Source organism: Nerophis ophidion, linkage group LG07, assembly GCF_033978795.1.
Source record: "Nerophis ophidion isolate RoL-2023_Sa linkage group LG07, RoL_Noph_v1.0, whole genome shotgun sequence".
NCBI classification, from domain to species: Eukaryota; Metazoa; Chordata; class Actinopteri; order Syngnathiformes; family Syngnathidae; genus Nerophis; species Nerophis ophidion.
In genome coordinates, this window is record NC_084617.1 from 48931482 (window position 1) to 48958488 (window position 27007).

At 39.5% G+C, this 27007-nt stretch overlaps 1 protein-coding gene across 3 annotated transcripts in view; it reads left to right on the forward strand.

Moving 5' to 3' along the window:
* edil3a (EGF-like repeats and discoidin I-like domains 3a) overlaps window positions 1-27007 on the forward strand; it is a 365883-nt gene that overhangs the window by 89066 nt on the left and 249810 nt on the right. For all 3 annotated transcript variants that reach the window (XM_061906308.1, XM_061906307.1, XM_061906309.1), the window contains one exon: window positions 17154-17282. In XM_061906308.1, coding sequence (XP_061762292.1) covers window positions 17154-17282 — 129 coding nt within the window. The remainder of the gene's footprint in view (window positions 1-17153; window positions 17283-27007) is intronic.

The following is a 27007-nucleotide window of genomic DNA, read 5'->3' on the forward strand; positions in this document are numbered from 1 at the left end:
AAATCACAAATGTCTCAAAGGACTGCACAAATCATTACGACTACAACATCCTCGGAAGAACCCACAAAAGGGCAAGGAAAACTCACACCCAGTGGGCAGGGAGAATTCACATTCAGTGGGACGCCAGTGACAATGCTGACTATGAGAAACCTTGGAGAGGACCTCAGATGTGGGCAACCCCCCCCCTCTAGGGGACCGAAAGCAATGGATGTCGAGCGGGTCTAACATGATACTGTGAAAGTTCAATCCATAGTGGCTCCAAGACAGCAGTGAGAGTCCCGTCCACAGGAAACCATCTCAAGCGGATCAGCAGCGTAGAGATGTCCCCAACCGATACAGGCGAGCGGTCCATCCTGGGTCCCGACGAGCGGTCCATCCTGGGTCTCGACTCTGGACAGTCAGTACTTCATCCATGGTCATCGGACCGGACCCCCTCCACAAGGGAGGGGGGGACATAGGAGAAAGAAAAGAAGCGGCAGATCAACTGGTCTAAAAAGGAGGTCTATTTAAAGGCTAGAGTATACAGATGAGTTTTAAGATGAGACTTAAATGCTTCTACTGAGGTAGCATCTCGAACTGTTACCGGGAGGGCATTCCAGAGTACTGGAGCCCGAACGGAAAACGCTCTATAGCCCGCAGACTTTTTTTGAGCTCTAGGAATCACTAATAAGCCGGAGTCTTTTGAACGCAGATTTCTTGCCGGTACATACGGTACAATACAATCGGCAGGATAGGCTGGAGCTAGACCGTGTAGTATTTTATACGTAAGTAGTAAAACCTTAAAGTCACATCTTAAGTGCACAGGAAGCCAGTGCAGGTGAGCCAGTACAGGCGTAATATGATCAAACTTTCTTGTTCTTGTCAAAAGTCTAGCAGCCGCATTTTGTACCAGCTGTAATCTTTTAATGCTAGACATGGGGAGACCCGAAAATAATACGTTACAGTAATCGAGACGAGACGTAACAAACGCATGGATAATGATCTCGGCGTCTTTAGTGGACAAAATGGAGCGAATTTTAGCGATATTACGGAGATGAAAGAAGGCCGTTTTAGTAACGCTTTTAATGTGTGCCTCAAAGGAGAGAGTTGGGTCGAGGATAATACCCAGATTTTTTACAGAGTCACCTTGTTTTATTATTTGGTTGTCAAATGTTAAAGTTGTATTATTAAATAGAGGTCGGTGTCTAGCAGGACCGATAATCAGCATTTCCGTTTTTTTGGCATTAAGTTGCAAAAAGTTAGCGGACATCCATTGTTTAATTTCATTAAGACACGCTTCCAACTGACTACAGTCCGGCGTGTTGGTCAGCTTTAGGGGCATGTAAAGTTGGGTGTCATCAGCATAACAGTGAAAGCTAATACCGTATTTGCGTATGACGTCACCTAGCGGCAGCATGTAGATGCTGAAGAGTACAGGGCCAAGGACCGAACCCTGGGGAACTCCACACGTTACCTTAACATAGTCCGAGGTCACACTGTTATAGGAGACGCACTGCATCCTATCAGTAAGATAAGAGTTAAACCATGACAGGGCTGAGTCTGACATACCAATTCGTATTTTGATACGCACTAATAAAATATTATGATCGACGGTATCGAAAGCAGCGCTAAGATCGAGGAGCAGCAACATAGATGACGCATCAGAGTCCATCGTTAGCAATAGATCATTAGTCAATTTTGCGAGGGCTGTCTCAGTCGAGTGATTTGCCCTGAAACCGGATTGAAAGGTTTCACATAGATTGTTAAACGCTAAGTGCTCATTTAGCTGCTCTGCAACAATTTTTTCGAGGATTTTCGAAATAAAGGGAAGGTGAAACACCGGTCGGTAGTTTACCATGAGGTCAGGATCGAGGTTAGGTCTTTTAAGGAGAGGATGAATAACCGCTTTTTTGAATGCAACGGGAACAGTGCCCGAGGAAAGTGATAAGTTTATAATATTTAGCACTGATGGACCTAATAATACAAAAAGCTCCTTGATAAGTTTCCCAGGAAGTGGGTCAAGTAAACATGTTGTTTGTTTTATTCCATTTACACATTGTAACAATCCTTCTAGTATTATTTCATCAAAACGAGAGAAACTATTTTGGATATTTGCAGTATCCGCCGTATATACAATCGTATCTGTGTTACTATAACCCCGTTGTAGCTGGGACGCATTGTCTTTAATCTCCTTTCTAATAAGTTCAATTTTCTTATTAAAGAACTTCATAAAGTCATCTGCCGAATGGGTGGAGCTACTGGAAGGAGTCCCTTGTTGGGTTAGCGATGCTACTGTACTAAACAAAAATTTTGGATCGTTTTTATTAATGCGGATGAGATTTGAGTAATAATTAGTTTTAGCTAAGGTAAGCATGCGTTTATAAGTTATTAAACTATCACTCCATGCTTGATGGTGCACCTCAAGTTTAGTCGTGCGCCATTTGCGTTCCAGCTTTCTACATAATAATTTCTGAGCTCTAGTTTCTTCAGTAAACCATGGTGTACGCCTTTTTGGAGCCTTTTTTAACTTCAGCGGTGCTATACTATCAATGGTTTCGCGCAGGGCGTTGTTAAAGTTGTTAGTGAGGTTATCAATAGAGCCCACATACTTTGGGAACGGTGCCATTACCGAGGGCAGTAGGTCCGCAAGAGTCGTCGTTGTGGCAGCATTAATGTTGCGGCTGCTGTAGCAGTTATTATTATTATTAGCTTGCCGAACATGAGTCTGAACTTCGAATTTTATAAGGTAATGATCGGACATTACTTTAGTATACGGGAGTATCATAACTTTGGAGACGGTGATACCTCTGACAAGCACTAGGTCTATCGTATTACCGCTGCGATGCGTCGGTTCATTTATTATTTGTGTAAGACCACAGCTATCAATTATAGTCTGGAGCGCCACGCACGGTGGGTCCAATGGGGTATTCATATGGATATTAAAGTCCCCCATTATAATTATATTATCGGCGTGCGTCACTAGATCAGCAACAAACTCTGAGAATTCACTAATAAAGTCCGAATAGGGCCCTGGGGGGCGGTAGATAACGGCCAGGCACAGAGGCAGAGATGTGGCAGACTTCATAGAAAGCACCTCAAACGATTTATATTTATTATTTAAGTTAGGACTAAAGTTAAAGTTTTCGTTGTATATTAGTGCGACACCCCCTCCCCTTTTGAGGTGACGGGCAATATGCGCATTCGTATAGTTAGGAGGGGATGCCTCATTTATCGCAAAAAAGTCGTCTGGTTTAAGCCAGGTTTCGCTAAGACCGATGACGTTAAGGTTGTTGTCTCTAATGACCTCATTGACTAATAACGTTTTGGGAGACAAAGATCTGATGTTTAGAAAGCCCATATTATAGGTAGTGGGCTGTTTTAAGGAGTTCTTGATAAAATTATCCGTAGTAGCAATATTAATAATGTTGCGTTTATTATGCGAAGTGTACTTAAAATAATTACGACCATATCTAGGAATTGATATGACGGGAATTTTCAGATTGTCTACTTGGCGCTGCGATAAACTGAACGCATCATAATTTGCCACCTCAGTAGAACGCATGTCTAACTCTGACGTAGTCATAGACACAGTAGAAAAAACATTTTGTGAGTTGTGTATTATTCTACGAAAATTGCTATGTGTACAGGGATCATCCAGCCTGGCGCTGGCTAGTTCTAACTTAACTGACTCCATACCCAGGCTAGCAGGCTCTGTAATTGCCTGTGACCGGGCTTGCTCTAGTGCAGTTAGTCAAATGTGGCTCAATGCGAAGTCTATGTTCCGAGACAAGAGGATAGCGCCTTCCTGGTTAGGGTGAAGGCCGTCTCTCCTCAGCAAGCCAGGTTTGCCCCAGAAAGAGGGCCAATTATCAATAAACGTAAATCCCTGTTGTCTGCAGAAGCTATCCAGCCACCTGTTAAGAGAGACTAATCTGCTATATCTCTCATCATTGCCTCTCCCAGGCAGGGGGCCAGAGACAATTACTCGATGCCTGGACATCTTTCTGGCGAGATTACAAGCCCTGGCTATGTTTCTCTTTGTAATCTCTGATTGTCTCATCCTAACGTCATTGGAGCCAACGTGTATTACTATATTCGCATAACTAGTGGTGCGGTTAGCCTGCCGTACGTGTTTACTAGACCTGTTGCGAGTTAGCTCCCTAAGATTAGCTTCAATGTCAGGTGCTCTGCCCCCGGGAATACACTTAATTGTGGCTGGTTTGCTAAGCTTTATGTTTCGGGTGATGGAGTCCCCTATGACTAAAGTGTGGTGCCCGGTAGACTGGGGTGTAGGACTAGCTAAAGGGCTAAATCTATTATGCGTCTCAACCGGTACACCGTAGCTTGTAGGCCGATTAGGGCTGCTACAAGCTGGGCTAGTTAGCTCGCTACAGCTAACGCTAGCAGATGTGTCCGCAACATCTAAGGTTACGAAATTACACTGCTCTAACTGGCGGGCACGGCTCTCTAGCAAAGCCAACCTATCCATGAGTAAAGTGCACGAAGCGCAGGAAGCCATACTCACAGAAACTTTCCGTCGCCGAGTGGGGTGCCAGCTGTCTTCGGAAAGTGGTGGTCACTGCTGTCCAGTTGGTTTTTCATTATCCCATTTCTGAGTCTCATTTGCAGCCATGCCACTAAGTTGCAATTGCAGATGCAAGTCCAAAACGTTAGATGGCAGTAGTGTATAGTTTATGCTGTGGTGATCAGTTCAGTCTTTGCTGTCTGTTGTGCCCTTCAAAGTGTTAACACTGTAAGTGTTGTACGTATTACGCACCAGCTGTGTAACGTAACGTTCATCTTAGTTATATATTTTATTAACGAATTGGAAGGTGTTGACATTTTCATGTAGACTTGCTAATGCCAATCAGTAGCATGCCAATAGCGAAGTGAATGTATAGTAGCATCAAGCAAGGTAGTGCATTACTTGACCTATGTTGGAGCGTTTTTTGAGTCAATTTCTTTGTTGGCATTGATAATTGCTACATTATCTAGAGATAGTTTGGCAGAGTCCGCTTTTAATGCTGCTGGAGTCATCGTCAAGTCCTGAAGAGCGGACACATGGCCGTGACATTACGCACAACCAAAATATATTGTGAATCGCCGACCAGTAGGCCACCAACATAGTATTGGATTTGGTTACCCATCCCTATGTGTGAAACATTTGATTTATTGTGAACAATTTCATTGGTATACCCTAAACCAGGGGTGCCCACACTTTTTCTGCAGGCGAGCTACTTTTCAATTGACCAAGTCGACATATATATATATATATATATATATATATATATATATATATATATATGTATTTATGTATGAAAGATACATTTTTGTTAACAAGTTAAAGGTGTTTAATGATTATACAAGCATATAGGTTAATTTCTTTCATGAAGACAAGAATACATGTTGTTGTATCACCTGATTCTGATGACTTGCATTGATTGGAATCAGAAAGTAGTGATGATAACATCCACATTTTTAAATGGAGGAGAAAAAAGTCCTCCTTTCTGTCCAATACCACATGAAAGTGGTTGGTTTTTGGCATCTTATTTGTCCAGCTTCCATACTTTTTTTAAATAAATTTTTCAAGTAATACATTGCCGGAAAACTCCGTATCTTGCTATCCTGTGCACACCAGCTTTCTGAGACTCTTAATTTGTTAGCGCAGGCAGGATGAGGTAGCACTTTTATTGTGAAGACAGGAACTGCCGTAAACCGTTCAGCAATTTTGTTCATCTGATGTGACAAGGCTAAATGTATTGGTGGCATTTGAAGTATGCAAAAATGAACAGAGTCCATCAATTAGCCACAGCATGGTATAAAGTGCGGGGTCCAAAGCGTGGGGAAAAAGTAGTGGCTTATTGCCCGGGAATGACGATACACAGTGCACCATGCACCAACCTGCTCAGTGGCCTTGTGGTTAGATTGTCCACTCTGAAATCCGTAGGTCGTGAGTTCAAACCCCGGCTGAGTCATACCAAAGACTATAACAACGGGACCCTTTATCTCCCTGCGTGGCACTCAGAATCGAGGGTTGGAATTGGGGTTTAAATCACCAAAATGAGTACCGAGCGCGGCCACCACTGCTGCTCACTGCTCCCCTTTCTTCCCAGGGGGTGGAACAAGGGGATGGGTCAAATGCAGAGGGTAATTTTTACCACACCTAGTGTTTGTGTGAATATCAGTGGTACTTTAACTTTAATTATTACATCCAGTAATGCGTTGTTAGGAGGGTGAGACACTTCTCATTGTCAGTACACATGTTGGGAATGAGATGGGAGGGATGGAGGGAGAAATACCCCAAAGTTAGAAGCTGTTTCCTGACAATCTCAATGCAAGTTAGGGCTGGGCGATATCGCCTTTTATTAATATCTCAATATTTTTAGGCCATGTCACGATACACAATATCTATCTCAATATTCTACCTTAGCCTTGAATTAACACTTGATTTATATAATAACACCAGTACGATGATTCTATGTGTCTACATTGAAACATTCTTGTTCATACTGCATTAATATATGTTCATTTTAAACATTAATGCAGAGAGGGAAATCACAACTAAGTCAATTTACCAAAACTGCATTTATTAAACAGTTATTAAGCAGTGGCACAAACATTCATGTAATTTAAAAACAGAAAATGCTAGATTGTCAGATACATTTTAATAAATTTTAAAACAAACTATTAGTGCACTTTTGTGTATGATGTCACTAAGATGACGTATAAAAACAACACCAAATTAAAGTGCACTTTTTGTACAGAATGCCACTACAATAGTTTAAAACAAATAAAGTGCTTTTTGTGCATGATATCACACAATATATTTCAAAAACTGCATAATAGAAATGAGCTGCATAATAGGAAATCAAATAGTGTATGTCCGTCGCTATGTGGTAGGTTCCTTTGGACGTTGTGGACATTATGTCCATCTTTTGTTGACTATTTTTCTCATACGGTGTTGATCTGGAAATGGAAAACACCAGGCTCAATCGGGCCAGCGCTGTTTGCTTCAGCATTTTGTGGGTGTGGCACCGGCCACAAATGTTGACATGCAGAGTTTCAAGCACTCTTCATTTTCTAGCGGGTGACTTTTCAAATGATGCTACAAATTAGTAGTGCTGCTACTTTTTGTAGCAATACTTTTGCCGCATATTTGACATATAACGGTTGTCTGTTCAACATCTTCCCGCTTGAAGCCAAAAGCACCAGCAGGGCTGTTTTTCTTGGGAATTAATTTTTCTTCCTCCATTTGTTACCAGATTTGCACCTTTTCTCTCTCGTATTACCAGTCGCAACGCTCCGCTTGCACCACCTGCCACAGCTAACTTTACCAATGCCGATACCTCTCTGATCGGCGAGGGTGTATGACGTTGCACACGCGACAGTATGAGACCTTTGTAACAAGGTGCGCTTGTTTTATCTCTCTGTGCGAAGGAGAGACAAGAAAGAGTGAGAAAAGCCTGTAGTGTAGAGCTAAAAACAACTGCGTGAAAACGTATACTTGAATACTCACAAAATAATAATTTTTTACATCGCACAGAGACAAACCCGCAATATATCGAGTATATTCGATATATCGCCCAGACCTAATTTAAGTTTAACAAATGTGGTTCAAAAAGGCCCAAAAATAATCCTAATGTGAGCTAATTCCCATGCTTCTCTTTGGAAAGAACACTTTTTACTGCAATGGAGAGTAGAGTTTGGAGTCTTCGATACTGCGCTGCTACCCACTCAAGTTTATTTTAATGAAAGTAGCTCTCTTTACATGTTTTTAATCTAGTAGTTTACGTTTAAACATGTCATCCATCTCCATAAATGAAAGTCCCTGGTAGATAAGTTCTAAAAAAACATTTTCATAAATTAAATGTTACTGCCATTCAGAAGCCATTGTCTCAGTATCCCTGTCAGCTCCTTCTTCACTTCTCCCAGCTTGCCTTTATGCGTTCTTCATTAGTGAGGCTGTCAGCACGCTTTGGTGCCACGATAAATCGTCACGTCAAAACAGCCCAGAAACCTGTCACCCTGTCTCCCTCAGTAGGCCAGGCCTCTTTGAGAGCGATTATACAGTGCTCTGTTCAGCTGATGAGCCCCCACGCCCTTTATTATTACTGATGCAGGTTCCCACTTGGTAATGGCACGACTTTGATAGGATTACCTCGTTTGTAATTCTCATTCAGAGGCTAATACCAACACGGGAAACAAAATATATATTTTTTTTAAATCGATGCCATTGAAAAACAATGTTACCTTGTGAGGTACTGATGTTTCTTCGTTTCTGTACGTAAAAAGGCATTTGTCATTGTTACAAGCTGAATCATGATGCATGTCTGCGAGGTCTTGGGTAACAATATTCTTAATTTTCACCATTTCAGATAAGAGTAGGTTAATATTCAATGGTAATGTTATCTTTCCTTTTTCTAACGAAAATATGTTATTTTGCTTTAAAACAATCAAAATGCAAAACTTTCCTCCAGAAGGTCTTAACTTTGTCCATGTGATGTCAGATGAAATAAAAATTGAGCTGTTTGGCTACAATACCCAGCAATATGTTTGGAGGAGAAAATGTGAGGCCTTTTATCCCAGGAACACCATCCTACCGTCAAACATGGTGGTGGTAGTATTATACTCTTGGCCGGTTTTGCTGACAATGGAATTGGTGCTTTACAGAGAGTAAATGGGACAATGAAAAATGAGGATTACCTCCAAACTCTTCAGGACAACCTAAAATCATCAGCCCGGAGGTTGGGTCTTGGGCACAGTTGCGTGTTCCAACAGGACAATGACCCCAAACACACGTCAAAAGTGGTAAAGGAATGGCTAAATCAGGCAAAAATTAGGGTTTTAGAATAGCCGTCCCAAAGTAATGACTTAAAAAAAAAAAAGCTGAATTTCCCCCAGGGATCAATAAAGTACTTTCTATTCTATTCTATTCTATTCTATTCTATTATATTCTATTATATTATATTCTATTAAGCATGTCGATAATGCTGAAAAAACAAGTCCATTTAAAAAAAACTAAACAATTTAGCTGAACTGTACCAAATTTGTCAAGAGGAGTGATCAAACATTCAACCAGAAGCTTGTGGATGGCTACCAAAAGCGCCATATTGCAGTGAAACTTGCCAAGGGACATGTAAGCAAATATTAACATTGCTGTATATAAACTTTTGACCCAGCAGATTTGGTCACATTTTCAGTAGACTCATAATAACTTTATAAAAGAACCAAACTTCATGAAGTTTTTTGTGACCAACAAGTATGTGCTCCAATCACTCTATCACAAAAAAATAAGAGTTGTAGAAACTATTGGAAACTCAAGACAGCCATGACATTATGTTATTTACAAGTGTATGTACTAGGGTTGTCCCGATCCAATATTTGGATCGGATCGGCCGCCGATATTTGCCAAAAAATGCGTATCGGCAAGGCATGGGAGAATGCCGATCCAGATCCAGTTTTTAAAAAAACACACCGATTTAAATAATACATTCCACTCTTCTGCTCCTCCCTAAACGCCGTTCCGCATTTTCCAGAATACCTTCAACACATCCACAGGTCTGCGTTCTAACCGTTCAGACGGCCGTGTGAATTAAAAGTTACGGTACAATTGTCAGCTGTGTGGAATTATTTTGTCCTACAAAACGAAAAAGATGAAGAGATGGAGTGCAAAACATCCATCCATCCATCCATCCATTTTCTACCGCTTATTCCCTTTTGGGGTCGCGGGGGGCGCTGGCGCCTATCTCAGCTACAATCGGGCGGAAGGCGGGGTACACCCTGGACAAGTCGCCACCAATAAAGTCAAGCGTGGTGGTAAAGTTGTAAGACATTTTAATGACTCTTGCAAGTGAGAGGCTTTTTAGCAGTCATCATTGATGAACACAGGAGCAGGCTGACACCTGATTATCTTGAAGTGCTCGTCTTTGTTAGAAAGAATCTCCCCATTATGCTTGGACTTCAATTGTTCGCCCCCCCTGATTGGGGCAAACAATTGAAGGGAGTGTGTAGAGATATATATATATATATATATATATATATATATATATATATATATATATATATATATATATATATATATATATATATATATATATGTATATATATATATATATATGTATATATATATATATATATATATGTGTATATATATATATATATATATATATATACATATATATATATTTAAGTTTACACTAGTTCAAGAGCAAGTATTGATGTTGAGTTATAGACATTTTATCCCACTCAGGTTGTGTGTTTTGCTTTTTTAAATAATATTTACAGCATTATTTGCACTTTATACTGTTCACTTTTTTACTGTTTAATGATGCCATTTCTGTATGTCATGTATACTTTTTGATATTTTGTGTTTATCCTTGAATACCAACTACTGTGTATTATTCAAACTCACCTAATTCAGCTGGCTAGTTGTTATCAAGAGTACTAAAATCCTTTTCAGCATGAATCTGACAACTAAGTAGGCTAAATAACTTTAAACTTTAATACATGCTCGGATAGGCCAGTAGTATTGGAAGTGCAAAAACAATATCGGTATCGGATCGGAAATGCAAAAACCTGGATCGGGACATCCCTAGTATGTACATTTTTGACTCCGACAGGATACCATTTTAGATGCCATTGGAAAAGAAAAGTTATCTTGCGAGGTTCTGTTGTTTCTTCATTTCTGTTAGTAAAAAGGCATTTGTCATTGTTACAAGCTGAATCATGCTGCATGTGTTTGACGTCTCGGGTAACAATATTCTTAAATTTCAACATTTCAGATAAGGGTAGGTTTATCAACAGGAGTGTTATCTTTCCTTTTTCAAACTAAAATATTTTATTTTGCTCTAAAATTATCAAAATGCACAGACGATTATAAAGTGAGAACAGCAAGTAGTGATGAATTAGGACGTGCACACACACTCTCATTAATATGATTTTTACAAATGAAAGTGGGGCATCCAAAAGTGCTTTTTGGTGCGGAACTGATGCATGGAGAGATTTTACGTACTAAGTGGATGTTAACAAGTATATTTAACTTGAGTAAAAATATGCAAAATAGGTTACATTAAACATAAAACTGCCTTTTTTGAAAGGCAAACTTTGTTTTAAAAGTCCATTAAACTTGAAAGCATTATCTTGAACTTGACTCTGAACTGCATTTATTTCCACAGAGTCCCCTCAGTGTTAACAAAATATGTGTTATTCTTCCACATGTATAAACTACATCTATATTATATGATTTTTTTAACATTCATTTGTGTAGAAAAAAGATGAAGCCCTATTATACAAGTTATTGGTTTGTAGTTGTTACTATCAATTTTTTGTATCCATCCATCCATCCATCTTTTTCGCTTATCCAAGGTCGGGTCGCGGGGGCAGCAGCCTAAGCAGGGAAGCCCAGACTTTCCTCTCCCCAGCCACTTCGTCCAGCTCTTCCCGGGGGATCCCGAGGCGTTCTCAGGCCAGCCGGGAGACATAGTCTTCGCACATGTCCTGGGTCATCCCCGTGCCCGAAACACATCCCTAGAGAGGCGTTCAAGTGGCATCCTGACCAGATGCCCGAACCACCTCATCTGGCTCCTCTCGATGTGGAAGAGCAGCGGCTTTACTTTGAGCTCCTCCCGGATGACAGAGCTTCTCACCCTATCTCTAAGGGAGAGCCCCGCCACCCGGCGGAGGAAACACATTTCTGCCACTTGTACCCGTGATCTTGTTCTTTCGGTCAATTTCGGTCAATTTTTTTGTAGCAATCCAGTAATCTATCGAATAATTTGTTATATCAATCAAGTAATCAAATAAGACACTTTCTGGCCTCAATGCGTCTATTAGATAAAAATGTGTGCCCTGAGATCAGTAGGTTGTGAGTGCAAACCCCTACCGAGTAGTACCAAAGACTATAAAAGTGGAAACCCATTGTCTCCCTGCTTGGCACTCATCATCAAGGGTTGGAATTGGGGGTTGTATCACCAGAAGGAATCCTGGGCATGGCCCCCGCTTTTGCTCACTGCTCCCCTCACCTCCCCAGGGGGTGAACAAGGAGATGGGTCAAATGCAGAAGTTAATTTCACCACACCCAGCATGTGAGTGACTATCATTAGTACATTTATTTTTTCATTCTTTCTTTTTTATAAATGCACATAACATTGAAATTGCACTTTTACCAGCACAGCATCACTATACAATATGTAATCTAAAACCAGCTAATAAAAAACCCATATTCAAAGACAACATATTTGATGTTCAAACTGATAAACTTTTTTTTTTTTTTAATAATGATTAACATTAGAATTTGATGCCAGCAACAAGTGACAAAGAAGTTGGGAAAAGTGGCAATAAATACTGATTAAGTTGAGGAAGGCTCATCAAACACTTATTTGGAACATCCCACAGGTGTGCCGGGTAATTGGGAACAGGTGGGTGCCATGATTGGGTATAAAAACAGCGTCCCGAAAAATGCTCAGTCTTTCACAAGAAAGGATGGGGCGAGGTACACCCCTTTGTCCACAACTGTGTGAGCAAATAGTCAAACAGTTTAAGAATAACGTTTCTCAAAGTGCAATTGCAAGAAATTTATGGATTTTCAACATCTACGGTCCATAATATCATCAAAAGGTTCAGAAAATCTGGAGGAATCACTCCACATAAGCGGCATGGCCGGAAACCAACATTGAATGACCGTGACTTTCAATCCCTCAGACGGCACTGTATCAAAAACCGACATCAATCTCTAAAGGATATCACCACATGGGCTCAGGAACACTTCAGAAAACCACTGTCACTACATACAGTCCGTCGCTACATCTGTAAGTGCAAAATAAAGCTCTACTATGCAAAGCGAAAGCCATTTATCAACAACATCCAGAAACACCGCCGGCTTTTTTGGGTCTGAGATGGACTGATGCAAAGTAGAAAAGTGTTCTGTGGTCTGATGAGTCCACATTTAAAATTGTTTTTGGAAATATTCGACATTGTGTCATCCGGACAAAAGGGGAAGCGAACTATCCAGACTGTTATCGACACAAAGTTCAAAAGCCAGCATCTGTGATGGTATGGGGGTGCATTAGTGCCCAAGGCATGGGTAACTTACACATCTGTGAAGGCACCATTAATGCTGAAAGGTACATACAGGTTTTGGAACAACATTTGCTGCCATCTAAGCGCCATCTTTTTCATGGACGCCCCTGCTTATTTCCGCAAGAGAATGCCAAACCACATTCAGCATGTGTTACAAGAGCGTGGTTTCGTAAAAAAAGAGTGCTGGTACTTTCCTGGCCCGCCTGCAATCCAGACCTGTCTCCCATCAAAAATGTGTGGCGCATTATGAAGTGTAAAATACGACAGCAGAGACCCCGGACTGTTGAACGACTGAAGCTCTACATAAAACAAGAATGGGAAATAATTCCACTTTCAAAGCCTCAACAATTAGTTTCCTCAGTTCCCAAACGTTTATTGAGTGTTGTTAAAAGACATGGTGATGTAACACAGTGGTGAACATGCCCTTTCCCAACTACTTTGGCACGTGTTGCAGCCATGAAATTCTAAGTTAATTATTATTTGCAACAAAAAAATAAAGTTTATGAGTTTAAACCTCAAATATATATTGTCTTCGTAGTGCATACAACTGAATATGGGCTGAAAAGGATCTGCAAATCATTGTATTCCGTTCATATTTACATCTAACACAATTTCCCAACTCACATGGAAACGAGGTTTGTACATTAATTGTGCAAGTCAAACATATTAAATGGTGTTAGCATCCAAAATAGACGACCTGTTTATGCTTGTTTGCTGATCTTAACTATGAAGTATGCTTTCCTTGTAATATGTTGTATCATTGATGTCGTGTTATGGTGAAATGCCAGCTACATTTGACAGTGCAAACATTTCACCACAACGTCTATCTTTTTCGGGTAATAAATGATAACGAAACCTTTTACAGCTTTTCTTGTCTTCTTTGGGCTCTTTGCTCTCTTTCTCCCTCGTCTTTGAGCCAACTGGCACACTTCTGTTTCCACGACCTACATCACCGTAGCTACACCGCCCTCATGGGCAGTCTCGTGGAAGCAATACCCGCATATTTTACTTGTACTCCATGCAGTCTGGATTTGATAAATTATTATATTTGATTAAACGAACCATCAAAGCAACAAAGTAGAAATCAAAGCTTTTTTTTTTTTGTAATTTTAATCAGGCTTTTGCAGTTTTTTCTTGCCCGGATGTGAATTCAGTTCAGGGGATGTCGTTGAGGTTTGTGAAGCCCTTTGAGGCATAGGTGCGTCAGGGCCCGAGCACCCACAAACAATGCCGAGCACCCACGTGGGATTGATGGCAACTTACAATCTTTAAAATAATATGGGAGAAATCTATTTTGTTGTGGTTAATAGAGTGGCACGTTTGGTCCATTATACACAATTAAAAAGTCAGAGATCGTATAGTCTATGATCAACCAAGCCTCACAAAGATGTGGTTGTAGATAGATAGATGGATGGATGGATGGATGAACGGATGGATAGATATACATAAATAGATAGATAGATAGATTGATGGATAGATAGATAGATAGATGGATAGATAAATGGATAGATAGACAGATAGTACTTTTTTGATTCCTTCAGGAGAGTTCCTTCAGGAGATTTAAAAATGAATATAATGAACTAGTAATATACTAGTAACTTGTAATGAACTAGTGACACAATCATCTTGACTTAGAACACACTGCACACGAGAGAATGAAGTGCATACTTACTCAACAGCCATACGTGTCACACTAAGGGTGGCAGTATAAACAATGCCAACACTGTCTTAAACATGGGTCATATAGTAAAACCACAGTAAAAAACAACCACAAACACATGTTGGAAGAATACTTTCACCACAACACAACATAAACACTACAGAACAAATTCCCAGAATTCCCTCCATCACCAACTCTTCTGGGACATACAATATAAACAAACACTATTGTTGGATCTACACCTACCATCCACTGTAATGATACCATGTACAATAGCGTATCGAGTCGATACTACTATGATATCATCGATATTTTTTAACAACACAATATTTTCTTTCCGTTTTAAAAAAAATATATATATTATGTTTACAAACAGGAAATATGTCCAAGGACACATGACTTCATGTACGACGAATGTATGATCCTGTAACTACTTGATGTCGGCTCGATACCTAAATTTGTGGTATCATCCAAAACTAATGTATAGTATCAAACAACAGAAGAAATAAGTGATTATTACATTTTAACAGAAGTGTGGATAGAATATGGTGAAACAGAAAATAAGCAGATATTAACAGTAAATTAATAAGTAGATTAATAATTCATTTTCTACCACTTGTCCTTGAGAATTTTGCCAAAAAATAGAATGATAAATGACCCAATATGTTATTGCATATGTCAGCAGACTAAATTAGGAGCGTGTGTTTGTTTACTTAATACTAAAAGATAAGTTCTCTTTTATGTTCACTATTTTATTTAAAGGGGAACATTATCACAATTTCAAAAGGGTTAAAAACAATAAAAATCAGTTCCCAGTGGCTTTTTGTATTTTTTGAAGTTTTTTTCAAAATTTTACCGGTCCCCGAATATCCCTAAAAAAAGCTTTAAAGTGCTTGATTTTCGCTATTTGCGATGCGACTATCCATTTACCTGTGACGTCATACAGTGCTGCCAATGTAACCAAACAACGGCGAATAGCACAGCAAGATATAGCGACATTAGCTCGGATTCATACTCGAATTTCAGCGACTTAAAGCGATTTAACAGATTACGCATGTACTGAAACGGATGGTTGGTGTATGAAAGTATTGAAGAAGAAACTGAAGCTATTGAGCGAATAGCTATTGACGCTATTCATAGCCATAGCATGGCCGAATAGCTGCGTTAGCATCGCCGGTAAAATGTGCGGACCAAACGATCAGGACTTTCGCATCTTGTGACACTGGAGCAACTTAAATCCTTTGATTGGTAAGTGTTTTTTTCGCATTAAATGTGGGTGGAAGGAAACATAATATAGTTGCAAATGCATCAGCAGGTTATCCATACATCTCTGTGCCATGTCTGCTTTAGCACCGCCGGCAAATAGTATGTTAGCATCGATTAGCATAGCATGTTAGCATCGATTAGCTGGCAGTCAACATCAACAAAACCCACCTTTGTGATTTAGTTGACTTTCTAGTTGCAAATGCATCTGCAGGTTATCCATACATCTCTGTGCCATGTCTGCTTTAGCACCGCCGCTAAATAGCATGTTAGTGTCAATTAGCGTAGCATGTTAGCATCAATTAGCTGGCAGTCACACCGCAACCAAATATATCTGATTAGCACATAAGTCAACATCAACAAAACTCACCTTTGTGATTTTGTTGAATTTATCGTTGCAAATGCATCTGCAGGTTATCCATACATCTCTGTGTCATGTCTGCCATCGCCGGTAAAATGTGGAGACCCTTTGGTACATTCAATGGGGGTCTGGCGGCAGACACTTTCGCATCTTCGGGCCAGTGGTGGAACTTGAATCCCTCCCTGTTAGTGTTGTTACACCCTCCGACAACACACCGACGAGGCATGATGTCTCCAAGGTTCCAAAAAATAGTCGAAAAAACAGAAAATAACTGAGCTGAGACCCGGTGTTTGTAATGTGTTGAAAATTAAAATGGCGGCTGTATTACCTCGGAGACGTCACGTTCTGACGTCATCGCAAAAAGAGCGATAAACAGAAAGGCGTTTAATTCGCCAAAATTCACCCATAGAGTTCGGGAATCGGTTGAAAAAACATATGGCCTTTTTTCTGCATCATCAAGGTATATATTGACGCTTACATAGGTCTGGTGATAATGTTCCCCTTTAAGGACACAATTACAATAAGAAACATATGTTTAATGTACCGTAAGATTTTTTTGTTAAAATAAATCCAGTAATGACATTTTTTTTGTGGTCCCCTTTATTTAGAAAAGTACCGAAAAACTATTATTAATATTGGTTTCGTGACAACAGTAATACACACACCGAGCACCCAAAAGCAATAAAGTAGATCGGGACATATGCTTGTGATTAAGGCTTTGCAAATAAATTATGGTTGATTGATTGTGAATAATTGTTTTAGGCCTAACCTCCAGGTATCATTCTGATCAAAGACATTGTTTTGTGCTTGCAGGTCCTTGCCACCCAAACCCGTGCCACAACAGAGGGACATGTGAGATCAGTGAGACCTACAGGGGCGACACCTTCATTGGCTACGTTTGCAAATGTCCTCCAGGCTTCAGTGGAGTTCACTGCCAACACAGTAAGTTGCACCCCCACTTGTTGTGACTTTAAAGGGCCTTAACATTTCTATATCTTGCCAAAAAAATAAATCTATCGTGTGATAGTGGGTGTGTTTGTAGGACATGGGCTTCAAATTAAATCTCTAGTGACATGGATCTGTATTGGGCTGCAAAAGAAAATGGTCAGTCACCACAATCAAAATGGCATACAGGGTTTGTTGAAGCGCAAGGACGGTGTTTTTCAGCCTTTTTTGAGCCAAGGCACATTTTATGCGTTGAAAAATTCTGGCGGCACACCACTAGCAGAAATCATTAAAAAAACGAAACTCAGTTGACAGTAAAAAGTCATTGTCGCAATTGTTGGATATTAATTCAGACCATATACAACCATGCATCAATATAGATCTTGCCTCAAAGTAAGTGTACCGTCACGACCTGTCACATCACGCCGTGACTTATTTGGAGTTGTTTGGTGTTTTCCTGTGTGTAGTGTTTTAGTTTTTGTCTTGTTTTTGGTGGCTTTTTCTCTTTTTTTGGTGTTTTCTTGTTGCAGTTTCATGTCTTCCTTTGAGCGCTATTTCCCGCATCGACTTTGTTTTAGCAATCAAGAATTTTTACATCCTTCTTTGTGGGGACATTGTTGATTGTCATGTCATGTTCGGATGTACATTGTGGACGGCGTCTTTGCTCCACAGAAAGTTTTTGCTGTCGTCCAGCATTCTGTTTTTGTTTACTTTGTAGCCACTTCAGTTTTAGTTTTGCTCTCCATTGCCTTCCCTAACTTTTAATGCATTTTCTTAGGGGCCTATATCAGCAATCAAGAATATTTCAGTTGTTTATATCCTTCTTTGTGGAGACATTGTTGATTGTCATGTCATGTTCGGATGTACATTGTGGACGCCGTCTTTGCTCCACAGTAAGTCTTTGCTGTCGTCCAGCATTCTGTTTTTGTTTACTTTGTAGCCACTTCAGTTTTAGTTTTGTTCTCCATTGCCTTCCCTAACTTTTAATGCATTTTCTTAGGGGCACTCACCTTTTGTTTATTTTGTTAACCTGCACACTGCCTCCTGCTGTTTCCGACATCTACAAAGCAATTAGCTACCGGCTGCCACCTACTGATATGGAAAAATATTACACGGTTACTCTGCCGAGCTCTAGACAGCACCGACCACTCAACAACAACACATAAGTCGCAGACTATAATTATTGGTTTGCAAACAATATTTTTAACCCAAATACAGTGGGGCAAAAAAGTATTTAGTCAGCCAGTGATTGTGCAAGTTCTCCCACTTAAAATGATGACAGAGGTCTGTAATTTTCATCAAAGTTACACTTTAACTGTGAGAGACAGAATGTGAAAAAAAATCCAGGAATTCACATTGTAGGAATTTTAAAGAATTTATTTGTTAATTATGGTGGAAAATAAGTATTTGGTCAACCATTCAAAGCTCTCACTGATGGAAGGAGGTTTTGGCTCAAAATCTCACGATACATGGCCCCATTCATTCTTTCCTTAACACGGATCAATCGTCCTGTCCCCTTAACAGAAAAACAGCCCCAACGCATGATGTTTCCACCCCCATGCTTCACAGTAGGTGTGGTGTTCTTAGGACGCAACTCAGTATTCTTCTTCCTCCAAACACGACAAGTTGAGTTTATACCAAAATTGATACATGGATGATACAGCAGAGGATTGGGAGAATGTCATGTGGTCAGATGAAACCAAAATATAACTTTTTGGTATAAACTCAACTCGTCGCGTTTGGAGGAAGAAAAATACTGAGTTGCATCCCAAGAACACCACACCTACTGTGAAACATGGGGGTGGAAACATCATGTTTTGGGGCTGTTTTTCTGCTAAGGGGACAGGACGATTGATCCGTGTTAAGGAAAGAATGAATGGGGCCATGTATCGTGAGATTTTGAGCCAAAACCTCCTTCCATCAGTGAGAGCTTTGAATGGTTGACCAAATACTTATTTTCCACCATAATTTACAAATAAATTATTTAAAATTCCTGGGTTTTTTTTCACATTCCGTCTCTCACAGTTGAAGTGTACCTATGATGAAAATTACAGACCTTTGTTAAGATTTTAAGAGGGAGAACTTGCACAATCGGTGGCTGACTAAATACGTTTTTGCCCCACTGTAGATAATCTCCCAGGGCACACTCGACTGTATTTCATGCGGCACAGAGGTTGAAAAACACGGCTCTAGGGTATCAGTCAGAAGTTTTAATATTTCCCAACGTCACTGTTGTCTAAAAATACGTTGCAGGTGTTTTTTCCTGAAACGTGTCAATTAGCAGCATCCCGCTTACTGCAACCCGCCGACCCTGCACACTAATGATGTCGTTCCTACAACAGCACTGACATATGTTATCAGATGAGCTGATTGCTAACATGTAATCACGTTTTTATTAAAAGACATAACACAAAGGGAAATGGAACAAGTCAGCCTATCGCTGTCACGTTATTATATTTGTCTCCAGCCAGAGCTGCGTGCCACTGGCAAGCGTTCCAGTCGTATTTCAGTTATTGTTTCCTTTTAAGCCCTCGGGGTTGTGGGAAGCTGATTTGAAATGGTCTGAATGCACTAACGCCTGCCAATTTTCCTCACAGTCATTACGGTTCAATGCGGGGAAATGGTTGAGCGAAAGAAAAGGAGATTGAGAATTGTTCATCTTGAGAGACGAATTATCAAATCTACTGCCGGGATATTTCTTGTAATTAACTGATAAACATACATCAATAACTTGCTTGTTTAGAAATGCAATGTAATATGAAATATTGTGTTGACTTTTTTAATGAGTGAAAACTGAATGGCACGAATAAACACAGTTTTTATGTTGGACTTTTTGCACCTGGAGAACTTTCTTTCAATCTTAACTATAGAACATTATCTAGAAGAAGATTGGAACTAAGGTTCCAATCTTCTTCTCATGTTGTCATTGGAAGACAACGTTTAGTGTACTTTAGCGCCACTCACAATACATATTTTGGAATTTTCTACTGCTTTGAGGTACATGGAGTGAACTGTGAGTTAGTTAGTTATTGAAAGTCAAAGTTTATTTTATGTAGCACTTTTCAAACCCAGGCACAAGGCAAAAAAGTTTTTGGGGTTTTTATTTTGTGTCATGTTATTCTTCGATCATTTTGGTCGGATTCCGAATTGTGCAACCTTTGAAAAATTGCCATTATGCACCCTTTGACAGCTTTTCTCATTTTCTTTGGGCTCTTTGCTCTCTTTCTCCCTCGTCTTTGAGCCATCTGAAATGGCACACCTCTGTTTCCAGGACCTACATCACCATAGGTACATCACCCTAATGAGCAGCCTTGCGGAAACAATGCCCGCATATTTACATGTACTCCATGCAGTCTGGATTTCATAAACTATTATGAATATTTTAAATAAATCATTAAAGCAACAAAATACAAATTAAAGTTATTTTTATCAATTTAATCAGACTTTTGGACTTTTTCCTTGACCGGAATTTTCTACTGCTTTGAGGTACATGAAAGGAACTGTGAGCTTGTAAGTTTTTGTGTCATGTCTGTGTGTTCATGTTTCGTTATAGTTACGTTTGGTTTTGTTTTTTGGACATTGTTTCCTGCTTTTGCACTTCCTTGTTTGCTTTGTTTCCGTGCCAACCCAATAGTTTTCACCTGTCCCCATGTCATGCACCTGTTTTCAATCACCATAGTATTATTTAAGCCACAGTTACCAGGTAGTCAGCCTGGCAGCATCACCTCCTGCACCCATGATATCCATGAGGCTTTTTCTCATATCCTTGTCACAGTAAGTTTTCTCGTTATTAATGCCACAGTGCAAGTTTTTGTTTCATGTTCATAATTAATTGCCTCCGTGCTAGTCTTCTGTTTCATAGCCCGGTTTTTGTACGCTTTTTGTTGGTTCCTGTTTTTAGTTATAGTGTCAAAATAAAAAGATGTCTACCTTCACGTCATCTCCGGTCCAAGTTCACTTGCTTCTCGGGAAAACAACCACCTCATAGTCCAAGTCCTGAAATATTGAAAGTGAAAGTTTATTTATGTAGCACTTTTCATACACAGGAAAGTGGCAAAAAGGTGTATAAAGTGAAGGGTTAGTTAGTGAGGCATTTTTAAAGAAACTGGTCATTCAATCAACCAATCAATCAAAGTTTATTTATGTAGCACTTTTCACATACAGTGAATTGTCAAAAAAGTAGTTTGCTACTCTTTTTAATGCAATGCATAGTTTTCCTCTGTCATTTTGGTTGAATTCCAAATTGTGCAACCTTTGAAAATTTGCCCTTCTGCAGCCTCTCCAGTCACTGTCGAAATGTTATAGACTTGGATTTAATTAGCATATATTTTCAGTATCAGGCGCGATGTCTGCTACTTAGTAGAGGTAGTTTAACATGAAAGCGAACACAAATCCAGTGTTTTAAACCCAATGTGTTGTAGTCTGATTTGTGATTCCACATACTTTGTCTCCTGGTTGTTAACTGCATTTACTTTATAGCTTTCTCAGAGTCAAATCCAATTTCACACCTTTGAACATTATCCTTAATACGTGCAATACACATTATGCTTGTTGGAGCCACTTTCATGAAGTCGCACATACACTGCAAAAAAGAGCTGACAAAATATAAGATAAATAAGAAAATAAACTACTAAAATCTAGTGAATTTATTTGTCTATGCAGCTCGTTAATTTTACTTGATAAGACATCTTAAGTCAATAAGACTTACCGACAATCGGCCCAATCCTAAATGTTGTGTACCAGCATTAATCATCCTTTAGCATTAAGCATCTCTTGGCCCGCGGCTCTGAAGCGCCGGCCTAGTGGCTCCCTAGAGCTTTTTAATAAATGTATGAAAATGGAAAAAGGTGGATGGAATAATACATTTTTTGTCGGAGGAAAAACAAACCTTCCTATTGTTTATATTAAACATGCTTCACTGATAAGAGTATTTGCTGAGCACCGTTTTGTCCGACTAATTTAGGCGGCCCTTGAATACACCGTAGTGTGTTTACGTGTACAACTTTCTTTGATGCTGCCTCAGAAAGACATGTTTTATGCCACTCCTTCTTTGTCTCATTTTGTCCACCAAACTTTGTATGCTGTGCGTGAATGCACAATGGTGAGCTTTGTTGATGGTATTGACTTGTGTGGAGGCATATTTGGTGATTGCAAGACTGCAAGCTAATCGATGCTAACATGCTATGTAGGCTAGCTATATGTACATATTGCATCATTATGCCGCGTTTGTTGGTATATTTGAGCTCTTTTAAATTCTTCTACTTAATGTTATTTGTGCATTTAATTTATATTATCTTGTCTCATGACACATTATCTGTAGGTAATATTGGCTGCATTTCAGATAGTTATTTGTGTGCCATGTTGTTAGAGACCACAAGCGTTACCAGTTTGCAAAGATTGTAATAAAACCATTAGAAGTAGACAGCCTGCCATTTCCTTTAATTTAGACACACACACACATCTGTGGCCATTCTAAGTGAGTCATTGCCACGAGTAATATCACTCTCTATTTTACTTATCTTATCCAATGTAGCAAAAATGTGTAGAATGAACGAATGAATTTATTTACTCCGGCAGACAGACATATATAGCAACACTTCATCACTCTTTGTAATTTGACAGACATGCAACGGCACCCACCGAAAAGGAATATGGGAAAAAGCAAGAATGCTTACAGTATCCATGTCCTTCCCCTAATTTACAATCAATTTATATGCTGGTTATATATATGTTGGTTATATAGTCCAAGTTTCAACAGCAGATTTGATAAATACATGACAATTCCAGAACAAGTATAATATATGATAATGGATGATAATGAATGACAAGTTTATTTTATATTTATTTTTTCGTCAATAGCATTGAGCAACCATGAGATGAGCTACATATTGCTTGGGTATCTTTTGTCTTCTGCAGCCTTGTCTGGTGTGTTATGTCTCTTATTCCACAGTGAGTTATTTTGCGCCTGTGTCCTACGGTTGAGATAGTCCAAACAACTAGTCATGTTTTTGATTGTTTCCCAACAACACATGTTTTACCACAAGGTTGAACACTCTTAGGCTAGAAGGCAGTTTAATTTCTCCGCTCACATTGTCCCACATTTTCACCTAGATAATGTTTGAGCCTTGAATGTGGAACATATCATATTATGTTTGATTCCATGTGGACCATCTCTGAGTGAAAACTGACTTTGTATAATAAATATTAAATTTCAACATCATGTGTTGCCTTAATTTTATAACTTATATTGGATTTTTATTTTTTGCATATTTGTTGTTGTTGTATTTTTGGTCAAATTGGGCTTTTTCAACATTTTGGGTTGCCGACCCCCGGCGTAATGCAACAACCCAATTAAAGGTTTACTTTTGTGTCATTGCTTTTATTATTTGAGCTTTAATTTTTCATTTTTACCTTTTGTAACAGTGTTGCGTTATGAGCCGGCCATGACAACAGAGAAAGTGCACTGATATTTGGTGAGAAGTCAACCATCGTAGTGAACTGTCACAGCTCAAAGATAGCGACTGATTGAGAAAGTAGTACTGGGGGTGCCAAACAGTTTTTTGTTTGGGATGCATGCTTTCAGTTTATCAAGGAAAAATGAAGCATATCACTATAAATATTTTCAGTGGAAAGAATGTTATTGTTCCACCTGTCACCACAAACTGCAAGTCACGCTCAAAAGGGCAGTCTCCTCCTGCACAAAAAACAAAACAAAAAAACAGCACAGCCTTTATGGCTGACAGGTGTATTTTTGATGAGTCTTGCTGACTACGGATGTTTCCCATTCTATCTGGAACATATAACTGATAAGGATGTAGGACAGGTAAGGAAGACTGATGGGGAATTTGTTTATCGACAGCCGCTATCGCTTCTCTTGCCACAGGACAATCGGTCCGATGTAAAGCTGCTCGGAGCCATTGTTTTTAATCAATTCACTTGACACAAATCACAGGCTACTTTTAAACAATATGGGCTGATGCATCTTTAGGTATAAGGCTAAGTCAACTTGTTTTTCGAAACACATTCACGTTAAAGGGTTACTGAAACCCACTACTACCCACCACGCAGTCTGATAGATTATATATCAATGATGAAATATTAACATTGCAACACATGCCAATACGGCTTTTTTAGTTTACTAAATTACAATTTTAAATTTCCCGGGAGTTTCGTCTTGAAAACGTAGTGTAATGATGACGTGTACGCAAGACGTCACAGGTTTCAAAGGCCTACTGAAACCCACTAATACCCACCACGCAGTCTGATAGTTTATATATCAATGATGAAATATTAACATTGCAACACATGCCAATACGGCCCTTTTAGTTTACTAAATTGCAATTTTAAATTTCCCGGGACTTTTTCCTTGAAATCGTCGCGTAATGATGACGTGTACGCGTGACGTCACGGGCTGTTATGAATATGAGCGCTGCGTACACACACAGCTAAAAGTCGTTTGCTTTAACGGCATAATTACACATTATTTTGGACATCTGTGTTGCTGAATCTTTTGCAATTGGTTCAATTAATATTGGAGAAGTCAAAGTAGAAAGACGGAGTTGGGAAGCTTTAGCCTCTAGCCACACAAACACACGGTAATTCCTTGTTTAAAATTCACGGACGTGAAACTTTACTATGGTCAAGCGAACATGGATCCCAACCGAATGTCAACCAGCAGGTTTCGGTGAGAAAATAGTGGTTAAAAAGTCCCCTCTTACCGGATATCAGCTGAGCTTGTGCCTCCCGTACAGCTGCCGTCGACTTCCCCGAGACACTGCCGTGGACATACACTTACGACTATCAGGTACTGTTTAACTCACTAAAACACTAGCAACACAATAGAAAGATAAGGGATTTCCCAGAATTATCCTAGTAAATGTCTCTAAAAACATATGAATCCGTCTCAATGCAACGCGATTGCAATCGCTTTTTTTTTTTTTTACTTTTTTAAATTTATTTTTTTCTAGTCCATCACTATCAATATCCTCAAACACAAATCTTTCATCCTCGCTCAAATTAATGGGGAAATTGTCGTTTTCTTGGTCAGAATAGCACTTTTTGTTGGAGGCTCCCATTAAAAACAATGTGAATATGTGAGGAGCCCCCACACGTGTGACGTCATCGTCTGCGACTTCCGGTAGAGGCAGGGCTTTTTTCTTAACACCAACAATTGCGAACTTTATCGTGGATGTTCTCTACTAAATCCTTTCAGCAAAAATATGGCAATATCGCGAAATGATCAAGTATGACACATAGAATGGACCTTCTATCCCCGTTTCAATCAATCAATGTTTACTTATATAGCCCTAAATCACTAGTGTCTCAAAGGGCTGCACAAACCACTACGACATCCTCGGTAGGCCCATATAAGGGCAAGGAAAACTCACACCCAGTGGGACATCGGTGACAATAATGACCCAGTGGGACGTCGGTGACAATGATGACTATGAGAAATTTGGAGAGGAGGAAAGCAATGGATGTCGAGCAGGTCTAACATGATACTGTGAAAGTTCAATCCATAATGGATCCAACACAGTCGCGAGAGTCCAGTCCAAAGCGGATCCAACACAGCAGCAAGAGTCCCGTTCACAGCGGAGCCAGCAGGAAACCATCCCAAGCGGAGGCGGATCAGCATCGCAGAGATGTCCCCAGCCGATACACAGGCAAGCAGTACATGGCCACCGGATCGGACCGGACCCCCTCCACAAGGGAGAGTGGGACATAGAAGAAAAAGAAAAGAAACAGCAGATCAACTGGTCTAAAAAGGGAGTCTATTTAAAGGCTAGAGTATACAAATGAGTTTTAAGGTGAGACTTAAATGCTTCTACTGAGGTGGCATCTCGAACTGTTACTGTTTAAATAAGAAATAAGAAAATCTAATTTCAGTAGGCCTTTAATGCTAGTACATACTTGTGATACATTGTGATATCGAGTACAACCAATAGACACAGATAAATTACTTCGTATATGATATTTTATTATATATTACATTACATTTTAGGTTGGAACATCATTGATTTTTTTCTTGTTGAAGTTGGGTTCAAATAAACTGTTCCATGACTGAACTTTATTAAACCCTCAGGCTGGTTTGTCAAAGGAAATACATTTCTAAATGCCAAATGTTGACCATATTTATCGATATATCATCAAAGAGAACACATTTGTGTAAAAATATATTTTTCCTAGCCGAATAGTCAGGAAGTTTTGAGATACCTCTCAAGTGAGCTGTCGTCCCTCGTTGATCGCGCTTAATGGGTAATGGAAATAATAATAAAAAATTAATCAGGTAACACTTAAGTATGAGGAAAATGTTCACCATTAATTTGTTGCTTATTGACATGCAAATTAGTAATATATTGACTCTTAATTAGTCATTATGAAGTATTTAATAATGCCTTATTCTGCATGGCCTTATTATACAACCAATTATCAACCCTTAACCCTAACCCTCTAACCAAATAACTATAAATTAAGTCTTTGTTTCTTAGAATATGTCACCCTCATGTCCAAATAACTCTCAATTAGGTCTTTGTTACTTAGAGTATGTTCCCCATACTAAAGTGTTACCATAAATCAAATATAGGTAGGTAGGTAGGTAGGTAGGTCTTTATTGCCATTGCACAAGTACAACAAAACGTTGTTTTCAGCACAAACCCATTCAAGATTAAACCAACAAACAGTGTACATGGTTACAGAACAGAAACGCTGATGGGTCGCCACAA